The 17,998-nt window shown below is 41.0% G+C and overlaps 1 protein-coding gene across 6 annotated transcripts in view; it reads left to right on the top strand.

Annotated features, from left to right (window-relative positions):
- Positions 1-17,998, top strand: part of LOC141904633 (cAMP-dependent protein kinase regulatory subunit-like) — an 80,527-nt gene that overhangs the window by 49,793 nt on the left and 12,736 nt on the right. For all 6 annotated transcript variants that reach the window (XM_074793256.1, XM_074793255.1, XM_074793257.1 and 3 more), the window contains 2 exons: positions 8,097-8,264; positions 17,520-17,611. In XM_074793256.1, the coding sequence (XP_074649357.1) occupies positions 8,097-8,264; positions 17,520-17,611 (260 nt within the window). The remainder of the gene's footprint in view (positions 1-8,096; positions 8,265-17,519; positions 17,612-17,998) is intronic.

Raw genomic sequence — 17,998 nt, forward strand, 5'->3', positions numbered from 1 at the left:
GCCGCGGTTAAGATTTCAAAGTCCGTCATGATTTAAGCTCTTGTCCTGCAGTGGTGTGGTGTGGTTGGTGCATGAGAGTCAAATGCGACATTAACATATTTTGCGTTTAAAAAACAAATTATCAGGATACCTCGCCATGTGAAGAACGGGCGTAAATGCATTAGTAATAAATTCAGATCACTCGGAAAATGTCTGATTGAAAATCTTATCAAGAAGATAAAAATAAGTTTAGCAGTAGCGTGTTCTGTGCGTGGGGTACTAGCAATTAGCGCTGAAGACTAATGATTAAAACAGCTGATCGTGTTAGAACCTTCTATCTCTCTATGCCTCTCCTTTCCTTCTCACTCCATTTACACCGTTCAGTGGGTTGCTGTTTACCAGGAAGTATCTCAATTTCGCGGATTACTTTCTTTGCAAGTTCGTACAGGCCGAGGGAATATCGCGTCATGGATGTTTAGTTTCTCCTGTAGTCAACTCTTTGATTATCATGTCGTCCGTCGTAAGTTTCAAGATTAAAGTTATGAAATGTTTTATATGTTGTAATTTATTTTTCACTTGGTAAATAACCATGCAAGTTGAACAGTTTATTAGACTATAGCCACGATCACCTGGCGACTATTTGGCTCGGGCCAAATTGGCACGGATCGGGCCTGAGTCAAATTTGGCCCAAGCCTAATTAGGGATCGCGTTCACATATAAACCACTCTTCCATACTAAACAATGCTCAAAACGAAGTGAGTCATTTCCTGAACCAGTTGAATTCAAACGCAATCATTTGTCCTGTGTTAAAATTTGGATGGGGCCTCGTCCGCGGTTTTTGGTCGAGCTGAATTTGGCCCTGGCCAAACAGGCACGGGCCTACATTTGGCACCCGTGTGAACAGTTGTTCCCAACCAAATTTGGTGCGGGCCAAAAACACTTATGTGTTCGCAGCTTATAATTAAAGGTTTATTTGGATCTAATAGATAGCATCAGATAAATGTCATGGTGACTATTGAAATTGTATGTTAACAATGTTGTTTGTCCACCGAATAACTCAACCTTTTAACTGGTCAAGCAACTTTTGAGCAATTGGCCCCAGAGCCGCTGCTAATAGAGCGAATCATCGCATCTAGGCTTTTAAAACAAGCGCAATCAAAAAGCTATTTCGATCAGATCACGTCGGGAGTTTCATGCAATTCATCAATTGTCGCGGATATCTGGTAAATATTCAAGCACTTTGTCACTGTCGACGACATCGTCTTTTCTATGAGACATCGTTGTTGTATAGATATACAACCGGGTACTAAATGATGGATTACTATCCTGAAGAGTCGTCGTGTTGTCCGAGCTATTGGTTACGCAGTGATTTCTGCGATGTTTCCTGAGACGACACGCGCGTAAGACCTACCTGAGGATATACGCACGATTAAAGAAATTGATCGGACGATGATTCTTTTCTTTCTCATTTGATCTCTCCTTCTTCCCGTTGCAAGCTGCCAGCCAGCCGATGTTGCTGATGTTCAGTATTTTCTTACTATTTTATCCCTAAAAATGTCGACGTCATTATTTGTTGGATGCGTACAGAAATGTGAAAGATGTTACTGAGAGTCTTGCTGTTGATTATTGATAATCTGAGACTAGTTGCCCAAAAGTTGGTTAAAGATAACCGGTGGATAAATACCATAGAAACAATGAATCTTTATTTGTCACTATGTCAACTAGCCACTGGTTAACACTTAACCAACCGTTGAGCAACTGGGTCCCGAACATTTACTTTCATATCTCAATGAAATTTTACCGAAAAAATTCAACTTGTTACTGATAGCACTTTGCCAATTTTGGCAACTCTCTGGAGTCAGCAGAGCGTAATGCCGCAATGTATTCAAAACCAACATTGAACTCGATTGGGGACCGAAATTATCCCAGAACGATCGGATTACAACGAGCAGACTCTGTGGGGCGATATTTACGAAATCGTTACGAAATGCAATTTTCTCCCGGGCGTAATTAGTTTTCTGAATTAATAATTAATTTACGAAACAATATTGATCAACGATTCGCGACGTAATTAAGTTCGTTCGTGGATCGACTATTACGCATTTGTCACTTTCTTAAAGCCGGGCAAAATGATTGTCGACCCACTTCTATGACCGGCGGACATGCCCATCAAGATTTACTTCTAAGATGTAGAATATCATCGTGTCTAAATCTTGATATTTTTCGATTATACCGTGGACTTTCAAACGAGGAGTCCGTGATTATGCATAGGAATATTGCGCTTGAGTACGAGTGGCATTTGCTAGAACAAGTGTTATCCCGGACAACATTCAGGATCAGCGCCCGTCAGAATTAAACATTCATAGAACATTGAATACGAATTGTTCTTCGGCTCAGTGTTTCTATAGAGATTTATTAATCGGATTTCGCGAGCATCGATTCAAATGCAGATGTAAGAAATCTCATACGGTTTTTCGGTCACCGTTGCAGGCTTCGTAGCCAGCCGCCTAGAGGCATATGAAATTTGTTGTTCGCATTCCAGGGTTCCTGGGTTCAAATCTTGGCGTAGTATTCGCCGCGACATGTAAACATAGCTACGCAGACCTTCTTGAATGCCCAGGTGATGCCTGGGACATCTACAAATCTGTATTCCAATTCTGCTATTTTTCAGCTATTGAATTAAGCCGCAATCACACGAACGTTTTTGGCCCTAACAGATTGGACCAACCATTCGCGAGGGTGCCAAATGGACTGCGTGCCTGTTTGACCCGTGCCCATCAAAAATGATGGACCAGGCCTGTGTCAAATGCTAGCGTGGGTCAAATTATTGCATGAGAACGGTTACTGGTTCTGGAAGTGATTTACTTCGCTTCGTTAAAGCATTGTTTAGTAATTAGTGAGTGGTCTACGTGTGAACACGCTCTCAAATTAGGCACTGGCTCCGGTCTGGTTCGGGCCAATTCGACCTGCACCAAATCGTCTCCGTGTGATCATGGCTAAAATGTTTTGCCCGTGAGAAATAAACACCTTGAACCTACTCAAATGCCCCGTAGGAGACTGGGACGTCAGCAAATCTGTCTGTATTCCAGCTCGTAATTGTCAGCTTTTGAAATGCGTTTGTTTTTCATCGTAGTACTGAAGATTTCGTGAAAGCGTTGATAAACTATATCGAAGCGACGCCGCGTACATCACCCCCTCCTCGACTCGCCGAGAATTGAAATTTCATTAATGCGGGATCATCGTTGTTTTCTGAATTTGATTTAGAATTTAATTGTTCATATTGTCATGGCAACGTGCGATTTAAATTCTCGTCTCTCTCGGGGGCAAAGAGCGCGACAGATGCAAACGTACATCTTTTTCCCCTACCCCTTCCGCAAATCTGACAACTTACAAACTTTTATCGTAGACATTTTCTAATAATTGTGATGGTTTTACGTTATCATCGAAGGCTTAGGTGTAATTGCTACTATGCTATTAATAGTGATGAAACATTTATCAAAATGTGATGAGAATTTTTCCCGACTAAATAAACCCGGTGAACGCGTGAATAGCTCCGAGGCTCCGGCGATACGGAGTAACCTCTGAACCTGATTAGAGTGAATCGTGCGGCACGAAACTTCCTCGTACGCTCGGCGCGGCGCCTGCCTTTCTTCATCCTCCCTCGGCAAGGATACGTAACCTGTTGGTATCGCTAGACTCGGCTTATGACATGGAACCCCGCACCGAGTGTGGGCGGATATGCATGCAGCGTTCGAACGCCATATTCAGATTTCCTGTTTCTCTGGCAACTATAAATGGAATAACGTGGGCTAAAATAAAACGTGATTTCAGATTGGCTGATAATGACTTCATCTTTTAAGCCGAGCACTTGGGCTAGTGTGGTTGGGTTTTATACCGTGGCGAGTGTCAATGCCATCGCGTTCAATCCATGCTGAAGGAGAAGATACTTCCTCAGTGCTCAAAGTATCGTTCGTCCTTTACACCATGTAGAGTCCATGCTTACACGAAGCAATACATAAGCCGCGATCACGCGGACATGATTTGGCCTGGGCCAAATTGGCACGGATCAGGCTCGGGCCAAATTTGGCCCATGCCTAATTAGAGAGCGCATTCACGCGCAAACCATTCACTCAAAACTAAACAAAGCTCAAACCAAGCGGAGTGGATCATTTCCGTTACCAGTTGCAATTCAAACGCAATCATTTGTCTGGTGCTAAAATTTGGCCCGAGTCTGTTGGTCACTAAATTTGTCCGGGCCAAAAATGCTCGTGTGATCGCGGCTATATTGTCCAGGGACGATGAGGAATGTTTACCACACATTCGATGATGATCGTGCGTAGAAGTCAAAGTATTCTGACATCACTTATTCTGATCTGAAGTTCACCTGCCATTTCGAGTTGGTAGTGGTTTACCTGATTGAAGAAGTGTGAATTATGTCGTCATTCTGTCCACGCATTAGTGCCATGTTCTCCTGGGATTTCAGTTAAATTAACACGCGTGTTATTGGAATGGCATGTTTATCTCGCGTGAACCTAGGCGTCGCCTTCTTGACTTGTCACCAACACTCGTCGATAAGCAAAAATTTTGATTATCATGGCGGGCGGGGATCACCGGGGTGCGATATTGTTGATCGATTGTCATAATAACGCGTAGTCATGCAGTGTCCCCGTTACCTGACGTCGCCTAGCAACTTATCTCCCCGATACGTGTTATATCTCGTTCGGTTGTTATTGAATCGTCGTTAAATCATGGAAAATGAAATCGATTCATTTGGTCGTTGTAAGTGTGTCAATAACAGCGTGTGCGTGCTCGAAGCAATTACCAGTTTCTTTCTCATGAACAAATGCTTTTTCTCCCAGTACCGTCTCTGTTCGCGATAGACTGTCTACTTCGCTCTCGTTCCTGCCTGCTTCTCCCTATTGCTGGCTGTCTTGTGTCTTCTCCCTAGTTGCTGGCTGTCTTCTGTCTTTTTTCTCATTCCTGGCTGTCTTGTATCTTCTCTCTCGTTGCTGTCTGTCTGGTTGTCTTTTGTCTTCTCTCTTGTTGCTGTCTGTCTGGCTGTCTTGTGTCCTTTCTCTCATTGCTGTCTGTTTGGCTGTCTTGTATCTTCTATCTTGTTCCTGGCTGTCTTGTGTCATTCTCTTCTGCATTTTGTGCAGTACCCTGTGGGCTGCACTTTCGTTATTTTTTCTTCTGTACTGCCCGATGGTCTCGCGTCTGCTGCATTCTCGTTCAATGTAGCGCATCATGCCACAAGAGAAAGTTTCTCCCTTTGGGCCGTACTGGCTGATATCGACTTGATTTGTTTCCCTGACTTATCCACCGTGCTCAGTCAGTTCCAGTTCTGACAGAATGATCGCTCCTAGGTGCAGTATAACTGCTCTCGCATCTTACCATAAGTAGTGGAGGCAGGAGTGACCTCCTCAACATAAGCTACAGTGCCTGGTATTTCCACTTGCCTGGACTCGTGTAAGACTCTCCCTTCTAGATCTTCTATAATTAAGATTACTGGTCTTGCTCATTTACGTCGTTGTTATTCTGTCCTTGACAGTACGTTGAACCACGGCAATGTCCAGCTTCGCCTGAACTTGTTTTTCTCACAGATCAACTAAGGTTACATTAACATTATCATGAAAGCAAACATACATTAAGAGGATATGTTTGTGTTAAGAGAAAATGTATTTAGGTATCTGCAGATATGTTGATCATGATAATAATGATATCTATTTTCATCTTACTATAAATCTTACATAATAAGTTATTTCCATTACGAGTTTTTGTTAAGAGAAAATGTATTGGGGTATCTGCAGATATGATAGGATAATAATGATAATAATGACATTTATTTTCACCTTACAATAAATCTTACAAAATTAGTTATTTTCATTATGAGTTTACATAGGAATTCGAAGCGTTTCATTTCATATCTGCGTACGGAATTTTGACTGCGCAACTGGTAACTGGATGGGACGTCGTGATCTTCAAACTCGTCAGTCACGAGTAATGAGGTGATCCTCGTCAAGGACACAATTCTATGCCATCACAGGTTCAAACGCTTACCGAGGGATTACGATGCTTGATTGCTGATTTTCATGTCTCATTGACTCTTCAAATGAGCGTTTAATGGGCGCGCGCCGAGCTGAAAAGAAAAGAAAGTGTCTCATAACAATATTCCTCCCATTCATGCGAAGCGCGCTCGTTCGCGTGTATGAGTTACATAAGTGCATCTCGATTTACGTCGCCCCACGTATTATCAATCGCTATTGATTAACCTATGTCAATAGTCAATCGTTATTGATCGTTTATTGATCGGATCGCGTCGTCAATAGCGCTCGGGAACGTATGAATAGGAAATGATGCTGGATATCTGCCGCTTGCGGGTATTTAACGTGTAAATGACTAGTTAACAGACTTATGTCAACTGTGGGGGGGACATAGCAACATGCAGCTTTCAGTCAACAACTTCGTCTTAGGCCTATAATGCTCTATATGTGTATGTGAACATTTCTAAGGTCCCTGTCCGGCCAATTTCTTGACAACGATCATATAACGGTCTTTCTTGGAAAATGTTGTCGGTAAAGCCAATTGACATTCTAAGTCATATTGTTAGCCGTTTTTTCGCGGAACCAAAAATCTTATAGTTACGTATAGATATAGATTTAAGACCTATTCTACATAATTTAGGTGCTTAACCAAATATGAAAAACTAAGATTTGTCTTTGAGAGATTCAAAACTTTTTTTTTTGGTCATGTCATATATATGTTCCTGCCAGGGGCTGATTTGATTGACTCGCATTATCTTTAACCATGGCTGACTAAATTCATATTTAATTGATAATACCTTGGCCATTTTTTTCCTGGCCATTTTTTCCTTGGCCATATTTTCCGATTTTATTATTATTTTCCGTTCACCCTGTAGAAACCAGGCCTGGGTACTGATCGACATTTTACACTGTTTCATTACTGCGGCTATGATAATCCTCGGCTTTAAAAAGAAACAAAGAAAAAAAAAACGTATTCTTCATGGGTGTATTTTTTCGAAATGGATTAACAATTCAGGGGTGGTTGTTTTGCTTTTTTCGTCCTCAGTTGCAAAGTTGATATTTAGTTGTGTTGCCACGAGGTGTCATTTTAATGTCAGAGTTCGATATTTTTCACCGAACGTTACCTGCAGAAATCGGATCTCACAGTGTTTAGTGATCGCGTGTGGGAGTCAGATGGATTGTGTTGAATAGCGCGCGGTGTTATTTTTTTTGTAGCAGACCTTGTTGTTGACTGGTGTTTTTTTTTTCATATAGCAGGTGATCTCTCGAAGGTGATTGTATTCAATCGATATCGTTCATACTGAAGTATGGTGCCTAATACGCCATCTACCAGTAGTTCTCTATACTAATGATTGTTCTACACCATTAAAGCCGTTACAATGATGTTTACAGATGTTGCTATGAAAGAAGAACAAGAACAACGGCATTGTCTACAAGGGCAGGGGTTCATAACATGTCTTGTTCAAACCAGATTTCAATCGTTAGGAATAGGAGTATGGGCCTTTGGGCTGGTTTTTTTACTGGGTTCAGAGCCATCAGGCTCAACTCCTGTCCAATGAAGAAACTGAAAAATGACTATCCAAGGGTTACAGACACCTGGGGGTGGATTTATAGACTGGTATTAACTTTAACCAGCTGGCTAACTTAATCCATTTCAATAGAGTTAAAGTTGATGCCGGTCTGTAAAACCGGCCGCAGATGGCTTGACAAAGTACAGTTACATAGTGAAAATTAGTTCATTTTCAATGAACTTTGAACAGGACTTTAAGGCTCCTTAATGGAAGTGTTGCCGAACAAGTCATTACTTAGATGTACTAGATATAAGATTGATGCTCCCGTTGAGTAAGTGTATGGTATAGTTTACTGAAAATTGACTAATGAGAAAAGTCGATACAAATTCTATTGAAATGTAGAAGAGATAGAAGTGCAGTAACCACAAGCGAGCCTGGCATAATCCTCACTTGCCACAATAACGGTGTGCTGGTACCCCATTTCACGGTACTCGTATCCGTTTTGAATATCTCAGTTCTGGAGAAATATTTAATCATTTTCTTTTCTTCTTATTTCTTCTAGGAAGAAGCTGCAGCTGCCCAGAAGAAATCTTCCACGCCCCCTAGTGACGAAAGGGATGAAGACGTGTCGCCGACCCCGCCGCAGCCCGGCCCGAAAAAACGAATCCGTCGCGGCGCCGTCAGTGCTGAGGTTTATACCGAAGAAGATGCAGCTTCATACGTTAAAAAGGTAATCATTTATTGACATGAACGTACGCAATGCTATCAACCCATGATTCAACTGCTGTGCCTTGACCTATTATCCCTAAGCCACAGCACAAAATCCTGCCTGATCAGCTTGAACGCTCAAATGCGCAGTGCAAATCAGAAAATGGAATAGGCCAAGCTAAAATAGAATTCGATTTCTGGTAAGATGAATACAACGAGATGAGTAGTACTTTTATGGGTTCACTATTTTCATCGAGTGAATGGGACCCATTAACTGGATGAAGCTACTATTCATTAATAGCCAAAGCTCGTGCATCAAATAAAATAGTTAACCTATAGAGCATTACTTGTCTCATTGTATTTATTCCATACCAGGTTAACACGGCTCCTCTACGAGATTTCTGATTGGCTAATAATGTCATCATCTAAGCTGCGCACTCCGGCTAGTGTGACAGGGTTTCGTACCATGGCGAGTTGCGATGCCATTAGGTTCGAATTCCTGTGGACGGACGAATGGTTTCGGTAAACGATCTTAAGTGACTTGACTGTCATCTGTAGTTCATTCGAAATCTGATAGATGTCAGCGCTGTCTCGTCAATCATGGATTGTAGTCGTTGCCGTACGGATTATGCCCAGGCGATGTAAGAAATGATCTTGTTGCCTAGGAGATACGGTGCGGCAACCATCGTCCAATCACCTGTGTGCGTTGTACGATAATGTCCCTCTACACCCGGCTAATGATGACTTTATTAGAAAAATAGATCTTAACCCAGTTCAACGGAACTGTGAGCTTGGGTTGACTCCTCAGTGGCTTTTCGCACCTAGTTACGAAAATCAGAAGGTGGCGCGATAAATTCGATAGATTGATTGGTTATCTTTGTCAATTTCTAATTAAAATGTATCTAGGAAGGGTGAGGTCTTAAAGGAACACCATGTGAAGTGTAGACGGTGATAAAGCAATGAATGAACATCTAAGGCATACCTGACTACAAATTCTATTCGAGAGTAGTAACTAGATAGTCCAGGAGCTAGGTGTCTAGGTATAGAGTTTTAACGATGTTCAAAAATATCAAAATATTCCAAATCAGAATTATTTCTAGTACATTTACGATAAAGCAGGGATGAAAATCTTCCGACCATAGACGGATTTCCGACCTTTTCTAACCTTTCTTTATTCCTGAGAACAGTGTAAATCATCTCAATTGCTTTAATCACCTAAATCGCGGGCGTCACATCGGAGCGCTCTGTAGTTAGGAGTCCTCCTTAAGATGGTTTTCGGCAGTTGTTAGCAGAACTGTGGAGTCGGAGAAACCAATATGGCGTCTCATTCAAAAAGCGGCTCTAATTCAGGCCCAAACTATTAACATTTTGACCAAAAGGAAATAAGTTTTTTGGCTAAAAGTTACTGATTTTTGTTCCCCAAAAAATTCTTTTTTTTTTTGAAAAAATTTTCCGACTTTTTCAATATGGGCCGTTTTCATCCCTGATAAAGAGAAACAACGATTACGGATACCGGCTAAGTCTGGTCTGTCTTGATGGGTTATGCGTCCAGCCAGCTGCAGATTGATATGCTATTTTCAGTCGAGTGTCACCGATGAGAATCAAACTGAAGTGCGCTTGTTCTAGCCCCACCTTTGTAATGTCATCGCTTTTTAAAAACGACAGACATCATTTGATTGCAACCATCATTTTCCGCTGACAGTCGCGTGTTATTCCACTGTCTATCATTCGAGAGGAGTAACTCGCCGAACGACCATTTCACTGCCCCCTCAAAAAAATGGATGGATTTTCCTTGTAATTTTTTTTCTTCGGTTGCGAAAGAATTCGAGAAGAAGTATGGGAAAATTCGGGGAATTTTACAAACAACCCGGATAACTTCGGACAATGCCATTGACCTCGTGAAAGATGACTGAATTCTGACATTTTAAACCTAGAAATTTTTCTTAATTATTCAGGGAACTTAGTTTAATCACATGGAAAATCAGGGATAAGTCAAAGGGGTAAATGGGCCTCGGTGAATAAGAAAAATCTGTATAAACATCAGAGAAAACTCAGGGGATTTCGAAATGGGCGTTAAGTTGCCACCGTGAATAAGAATAATCCAGAAAATATCACGGAAAACTGCGGGGATTTGTAAATCGGCGGAAAGTGGCCACGATGTAGAATGAGTTAAGATCAGTGAATCGCGGATCTGTTTTTCATCCTCAAACAGGTGTTTTTGAGTTTCATCCGCACACGTTTCGTTGTTGTTAATAACGTGTTCTTTCCGTCGTCTAATTAAGTACGAACCCGAACTTGCCGATGACGATGACGACGACGATGAAGGCGCCTCGGGTCATTCTTACCACCGTCAGGTCGGCGCTAATTGATCGTCAAATGGATTTTCATAACGGCATCGAATGATCGACTATCTCGATCGCGAAGAAAAAATTCGACCAGCAAATTGAAAATTACACTTCACGACGGTCTTTGATAATGATTGAAAAAAAAAAAATGTTTTTGATGCGTGTAAATTTCAACTTTCGTTTTGAAGAGGCGATTGCCTTCGAGTATTTTTCGAACGCCGATCCGATATTTTCGTTCTTGATATTACGCCGATTAATTTGCGGAGGTGAATGAGTTCTTGATTGTCACGAACTGAATGGCAATAAATAGTCTGACGCGCAGCTAAAATGATCTTTGTTGCTATTTACGGGTGAATCTTGTCTCCCAGATGTCTAAAGTGAAAGGACCGGCTTTTAAAATCCTCCCTCGCGCGTCGTAAGATCCAATAGTCAGTTTCTCTAGATCATATTTTTTTATTAATCAGTCTTTAGATTCTTTCCGCACTTTCCCTACAGTGCGGATGACAATTGAAATGGCTGAACATAATTAGTAATACACTTAGCAGCATCTGATTCGTTTTTAGAGTCCACGGTCGCTTCGAGTAACTAATTTTGCAACGGCTTTTAATCTGACGCGCAAATGAATCACTGACAATCTTATACTTTTATTATTGTTGCTATGTGCGTATTTGACTTAAGATTACAAAACTAAACTATTAGATAAAACCGGGTTGAAGAATATTATTTTCCAATCATAAAATTCAAAATGAGATGAATTTGAAGTTAGTACTCGATCATGTGTCAATGTGCGTTATTGCGAAGCTTTTGGTGTTTACCGAACTCGGAAGTTAATACCGTGTCTTTTGCCTGTTTCTGTTATTGAATATTTTTGCATTTATTGTATGCAATTTCTCTGTGGTTGCTTACGGGAAGAAAACAGCGGTGATGAATATTCACCGAATACTTCGTAGATTTCGTTAGTTATCAATAAGTGTTGTACGGGCACTCAGAACTGCTGTAGTGCGTTTATGATACCCAGCACAAAATGAAAGAATTGAAATAACTCATTCAGAGTTTTTCTGATATCAATATTTGATGATTATGAATTCAGATTAGTTGAATGATTAGATGATTAGATGAAAACTTTTTTTTACCCCATGGCCATCAGATCCTAAGGGGCAATAATGGCTGACAGACATCCTGGAGGAGTTTGTTCCCATTCTATGGTCTACAGTTTTGAACCAAGTTCTTCATAACTTGGTGTGTGGATTATGGCTGGGCGGAGGGTGGGCCCTATTGATTTGACCTATGTATATCATCCAAGATGGCCACCATAGGCATATTTGTGTATGAGATAGGCACGGCACTTGTTCCCGATCTACTTACCATAGTTTTTGAATGATCTTCTTTTAACTTGGTATTTATGTTAGAGGTAGACGGTGGATGAGCCCTTTTGTTTTAAACATATGTTGGTCATCCAAGATGGCCGCCATAGGCATATTTGTGTGCAAGATAGGCATGGACTTTATTCCCGCTCAATATTTTTGACTGATCTTCTTTTAACTTGGTATTTAGGTTAGGCATAAAAAGTAATCGAAGATGGCCGTCACAGCCATATTTGTAGAGCCTTCATATTTAAGGTTATTGCAAGCGTTGCCAAGTCAGGATTCCTGATTCCCAATCAACAATGCGTAGTAGATAGATAATTAGATTCAGAACTCCATTCGGCCGCAGCCTTATCTTTTTGTTTTTTGGCTCAGAGAAATTCAGCGCGAATGAGTTCTTTCTCGAAGACTTTTTTGCCGTATTGAGAATCAGTTCGGTAATTCACAATTACTTACAGCAGGTTTATTAATTGATGTTATTACGTAATGAACCGCAATATTGAACGCCTCGTTCAAGTCTTTGATCAACAATTAATAAACCGTAATTGTTTTCGTCGCGCTCCTTAATTAAGAGTTGATTAATAATCTATTTGTTTGTTGATTATTCGCCTATAGCAAATCTTCGGCTTGTTTTTCTTTATCGTTTTTTTTCTGGCTCCAACTGAGCGTTACGTCACCATGTGACCTGGGAGAGCTCAGACCACTATTCCAAAATCTTCTTTATCCTATAGTAAAAAGAAATTCAAACGTTTAGTTCACATGATATAAGCGCCTAAATTCAGGGGAAATTCTGATTATGGCTCATAAGCCAGTATCTTAGCTACGCATTGAAGTGGTTTTCGCCCAAAATACCCGACCTAACCTTTGGAATAATCAAACCTTAGAAGGTAGGGGTATCCCAGCGCAGGTATGCCGGTACATCCGAGCCGATAATATCGAAGGGAATCCCCAACTGTGTTTGGTACCGTAACTCCAAGCAAAGAAGTCCAGGGAATCCCTTATCTCATTGTCAATCTGTCTCTCAGGACAAATGGATTTCATTTCATTCATATAACCAAAATTCGTTACCTATCCCATTTGCCGAATTATGACAACATATATCAGGGACCTCTTCTACACTTTTTGGGTTCCGGTCCTATGCATCTTCAAGCTACAAACCTTATTGTAATCCGATGCCAGACCGAGTTTCGAACAGTTCGAAAAATTTGATCCCGAATTATTGCGAATTTGGAACTGCGTGATGCGGTGTCTTAACTAAGTCCATCACTGATTTCTACACGGCACCGGGGTGTAGAGACGCGCCGAACGGGTTAACAATAGTTGTTCGAAATTCCTACGAGCAATTACAAATGCTTTAGGATATTCGGACATTGAAAGCATCGGCGGACGATGTAACGATCAGATGTACCCACCTGGAGATATAACATCACCGTTATTCGAGGGACAATTTCATCTGCAATGCTAATCATACCGCTAAAGGGCTTGGCTATTCAATTTAGGCTCCGCTGTTACGCCGAGGCTGAAATCGGTACTCTTGATTGCCGAGTTAAAATGTCCCCGACCGCACTGCGAATTTATTGGGGAATATAACTGGCGTTGTAAAGTTTTTTTTATGTTTGCTAATGCCTTTAAAACTTCCGTGAATATTATTAAAGTTATTTTATGCTCGCGAAAGGCTTTAAAACTTGCCCGTTATCGATGTCTTTTAATAAAACTCGTAAACAACTTTTAACGCCGCCTCTTAGTCGAAGTAATTGTCGGCTACAGACACGAAGGCTCGAAATTTATTTTATTTTATTCGCGAGACTTAAATGGAATCATCGGAGAGACTGAGCGAATGGGTTCGAATAGACTTAGCGGGTTATATTGGCTTGCCCGTAATTTAGAAAAGATCTTATCGATTCGAATTCAAAACGAGAAAACTAACTCGAAAGTTTTATCGGTGCCTCGAAAAATGACACTTATATGATCTAATGTTATCGACAATGAATAATATAATATAGATTGTATGATATTGAGGGTCAATAAAGTTATTTTGGATTTTAATGTATCGATATTTGAATTGAATTGACTGGCAACCAGTCTATAATTCTATATTTTATTATTCTTTGTCGACGATGCGTTTTTTAAGGCGTTGATAAACTTTCAAATCAGTTTTCTTGTTATTAGTTCTCTTGGGTTGCTATGAATTATCTCCGAATTTGAACATCCTAAAGCGACAATGCCGCCCAGAAATACGACTAGATATCTCCTGTTCGAATTCATGCGCGAATTTTAGAGGCTTTATGGAAATAAAGATTTTTCTCTGGCGTGTAAACGTTTTATGCGCGAGAGAAACGTCGATTGTGATTGGTCGATTCGTCTGAGACGACAGCGTTTACTAATATAGCAACAGCGGTTACAGTCAGTCAGTCAGTCAGTCGATCGGTGAATGTGCATAGAACAGTCTCTTGTCAATCCGTCAACCATCTAACTGTAACGACAACAACCACTGGCGAGTGAGCGGCATGGATTTGGATTTTAGGAAACAGTTTCCGATGGAACTACCCGACGACTGGAAACCACCGGAGGTAATCTGTTGAATAGATGCGTGATTGATATTTTGTTGTAGTTGTAAAATTGATTTTGATTTCGTACATTCAGCTTATAGCAGCGGTACCGTGGAAATCAGGAATACCTTTTCAACAAAAAAAAGTATTTTACAGTTTTGAAATATTTGGGAACTCGAGATAGATTTAGCCTACCTCGAATCTGGGAAATATTTGGGAAATTTTTTCAACGCTTCACGTAGCATCGTTCGCGGATGTCGATTGCTTGCCAGCGCGTGACTGCGATTTTTCTTGAAAATCACTTTATCGACCAGTCACCATTATCCCTGTAGTGTGATGGTACATTCACTTTCGTGAATGCCCCAAAACTTGGGAATATTGAATTCGTGTTGCTGTGGAAACAACGTAGTGGTAATTCAATGTTCCCACGGGTTTTGGAAAGTATTTTTACGAAGTCTTGAAAAGTTTTGCAAAATGGCAACTTTTCTTCCAAACCCTTGAAAAGATATGGAAATTTTGTTTTATTCTCTGTGGCTAGTGGAAAAGGTATGGAAAATCAGACAATGGTCACAAAATGAAATTTTGAATTATAGGCTATATGCCCAATTACCAGGTATATGTTGTTCGTAGACTTAAAGTGGTCAGTGCCTTATTCGATGATGTAGGTCATTTTTCAGCATTTCACGTAGTATAGCTTAAGCTTTGATGTTGCGGAGGCATCAACAGTTTTGCGTAGACTGGAAACAATGGTCTTAACGAATTTAAATCTGGTTCTCGTCGTGGTCGTCATCGCGCGAAATCAGGTTTAGCATATTTTTTTTCCCCACCGTACATTTATGCGGTAGACGACAATACCGCGTCTGACGTCCTCTACTTTATGATTCTGCGCGTCCTTTGGTCGTGTTTTCTCTCGCGAGCTTAATCCTTCCGGTTTTCTTAGAAAGTCCGTGGACCGTCTTCCATTGTCTCCTTTAGATGATCACGTATCTATTGTCTATTTCGAGCTAGGCGAATTTTTTTTTCATCCGGGTCGGGGAACGTTTAATTGTTATTTGTAATTAGCGAATACGATTTCGGTGGATTAGTATTTAACACTCATTAATCAAAACCCGTTGACTGCGGAGAAACCTTGTTAAAACTTCCCGCGCCTTACGCTGTTGTACGCCTCGCTGTCATCTTTGCGGTCATTTAAAGCTAATGTTTTTCTTGATATTGAAAGCCACAAGCAATCTGTTCGCTTCGAAACTAACCGACCTTATGGAGTGATCTTCGCATACCGGTATATATTGCCGAATGCACAGCTGCCAACTGTTCTTGATTATCAGTATTTGTTACTCTTTTTTTTAACGAGAAATACCGATTTGATTTGTTTGATGCATACAGAAAATTATAATATGGAAGATCTTACTGAGGGTCTTACCCATTACTGATTAATTTCATCATTTTCTGTCATATTTCAATGAAAAATTAAATTTTTTTGTGATATCATGTTTCAGAGGTAAAGCAGCCCTGGTCTTCGCACGTATATTGCCATTGTTATTTAGGTTTGACGATTCATCCATCATTTCAGTACCCACGGCCTTGTTTAATTCATCGAGATTAACTTTAAGCTTCGAGTTTATCAGGCAGTTGGAAGAAGAAACCGATTCAAACCTGGCAGAACTCTTTTGTCTACGGTTTAAAGTAATTAAACGGGCCCGCCCCATTCTTCTATGAAAATGCAGCTAATTCTTTCAAAATGTCGGCTAGTATGGACATCAGCGCCGATTTGACTCCGATCTTTACGACCATGTCGTAAACGTTATTCGTATTTCAAATCTTGACGAGTTTCGACTTTTTCGATACCTAATAGATCAGATGATCGACGCGGCAACGTTTGGTTTATCTCTCCTCCGAGGACCGCGTTATTAGATTCGCCGATGACCGAAAACTTGTTATCCGTTGTAAATGATTTAGGCCGGCTCGTGTGTTAATAATGATGAATGGCCGATAAGTGAGCGCGAAAAGGGGGCGAAATTCCCCTCAAACCCCCCATCGCCCCCCCCCCTCCGCATGTTTCGATGTTCTGAATATTTTGTCTGACTCGTTCCGACGGAACGGCAAAATGGTAAACAAATGAACCTGGCTCTCTCGTCTTCTTAGCGACTAGTTTTGTTGTTTTATGCGTAATCGTGATTTATGAATAGTCTGACAAATGGAATCAGGGGTTCCGGTAATCCCTATAAACGCATACGCGCATCCGGACTCGTTTTTGGATTAATCACCCGATGATGGCTCGGGCGTCGAGGGCGGCGAGCGTCTGACTGGAGGTTTATCGACGAGAATAAACCGGACCGACGCGGGATCACGTAATGTTTATAGTCGTAATCTAGCGGCGGGCGCCGCATCATTAGACTGCTCTGAATTACAGTGTAATTTAGTGAATTTAGAAGAAATTTTGTGCGTTGACACGAAACATGAAGAGTACACCACTTTACCATATACAGCCATACTCGCGGTAAAAAAACTGCATATCCGTTTCGTTGATATTTCTCTCGTGGTATCTGAGCTGTCTGAGCCATTGACAAGGACAGTTTATCGACATACTAGATAAGCTGATCTAAAGGTGTTCACGATTCAGAAAAATTCATAGCTTGGCCACTTCCATCTTCCCATGACAGTGATTTTGACCCTGTTGGCATTGTGACACTCAGCCACATGAAAACTTGCCGTGCCAATCAAATTGCCTGTAGTATTATCTCCGAGACAAATTTTAGGGATAACTATAAATGGAAAAACCCAGGTTAAGATAAAACAGGAAATCTGATTGGCTAATAATGACATCATCTAAGCTGTCCATGTATGCAGCTGCGCAACCGGTCTAGTCTTAATGCCACCGTGTTTGAATCCCTGCCACCGTGTTTGAATCCCTGCCAATGGAGGATGGGCCATGTAGATGGAGATTCTAGTTGTTAATTTTCAGCGGTCACGAAATACGTTTTTATTAGCAATAATCTTATTCGCTTATTTTATGTTTCAGGTTGTGCCAAAAGACTATAAAACCATGGCAGCATTATCGAAGGCCATCGCCAAAAATGTACTTTTCGCTCATTTAGATGATAATGAGAGAAGGTAAGGGAAGAATGAATGTCTGGATGATCAAAAGATCAATTTGTTGAAGGTGATTCAATAGTTCTTAGGCCGCCATCACACGGAGATGATTTGGTCTGGGCACAAATTGGGTCCGATTCAAATTTGGCCAGTGCTAATTAGAGTTCAGATAGATCATGCACTCAAAACTAAACAATCATTTCAGGAACCAGTTGCAATTCACGCACAGTAATTTGACCCGTGCTAGAATTCGGCTCGGGCCTTGTCAGACATCTTCGGTTGGGCCAAACAGGCACGAGCCCATTTGTGAACAGTTGTTCCAGGCCTAATTTGGCAAAGGCCAAAAAGCCTGGTCCTGTAGTGGGAAGTTGACCTCAACTGCTGTTAGACCTAGAAGGAGTTCATTTT

Source organism: Tubulanus polymorphus, chromosome 4 (assembly GCF_964204645.1).
Source record: "Tubulanus polymorphus chromosome 4, tnTubPoly1.2, whole genome shotgun sequence".
NCBI classification, from domain to species: Eukaryota; Metazoa; Nemertea; class Palaeonemertea; order Tubulaniformes; family Tubulanidae; genus Tubulanus; species Tubulanus polymorphus.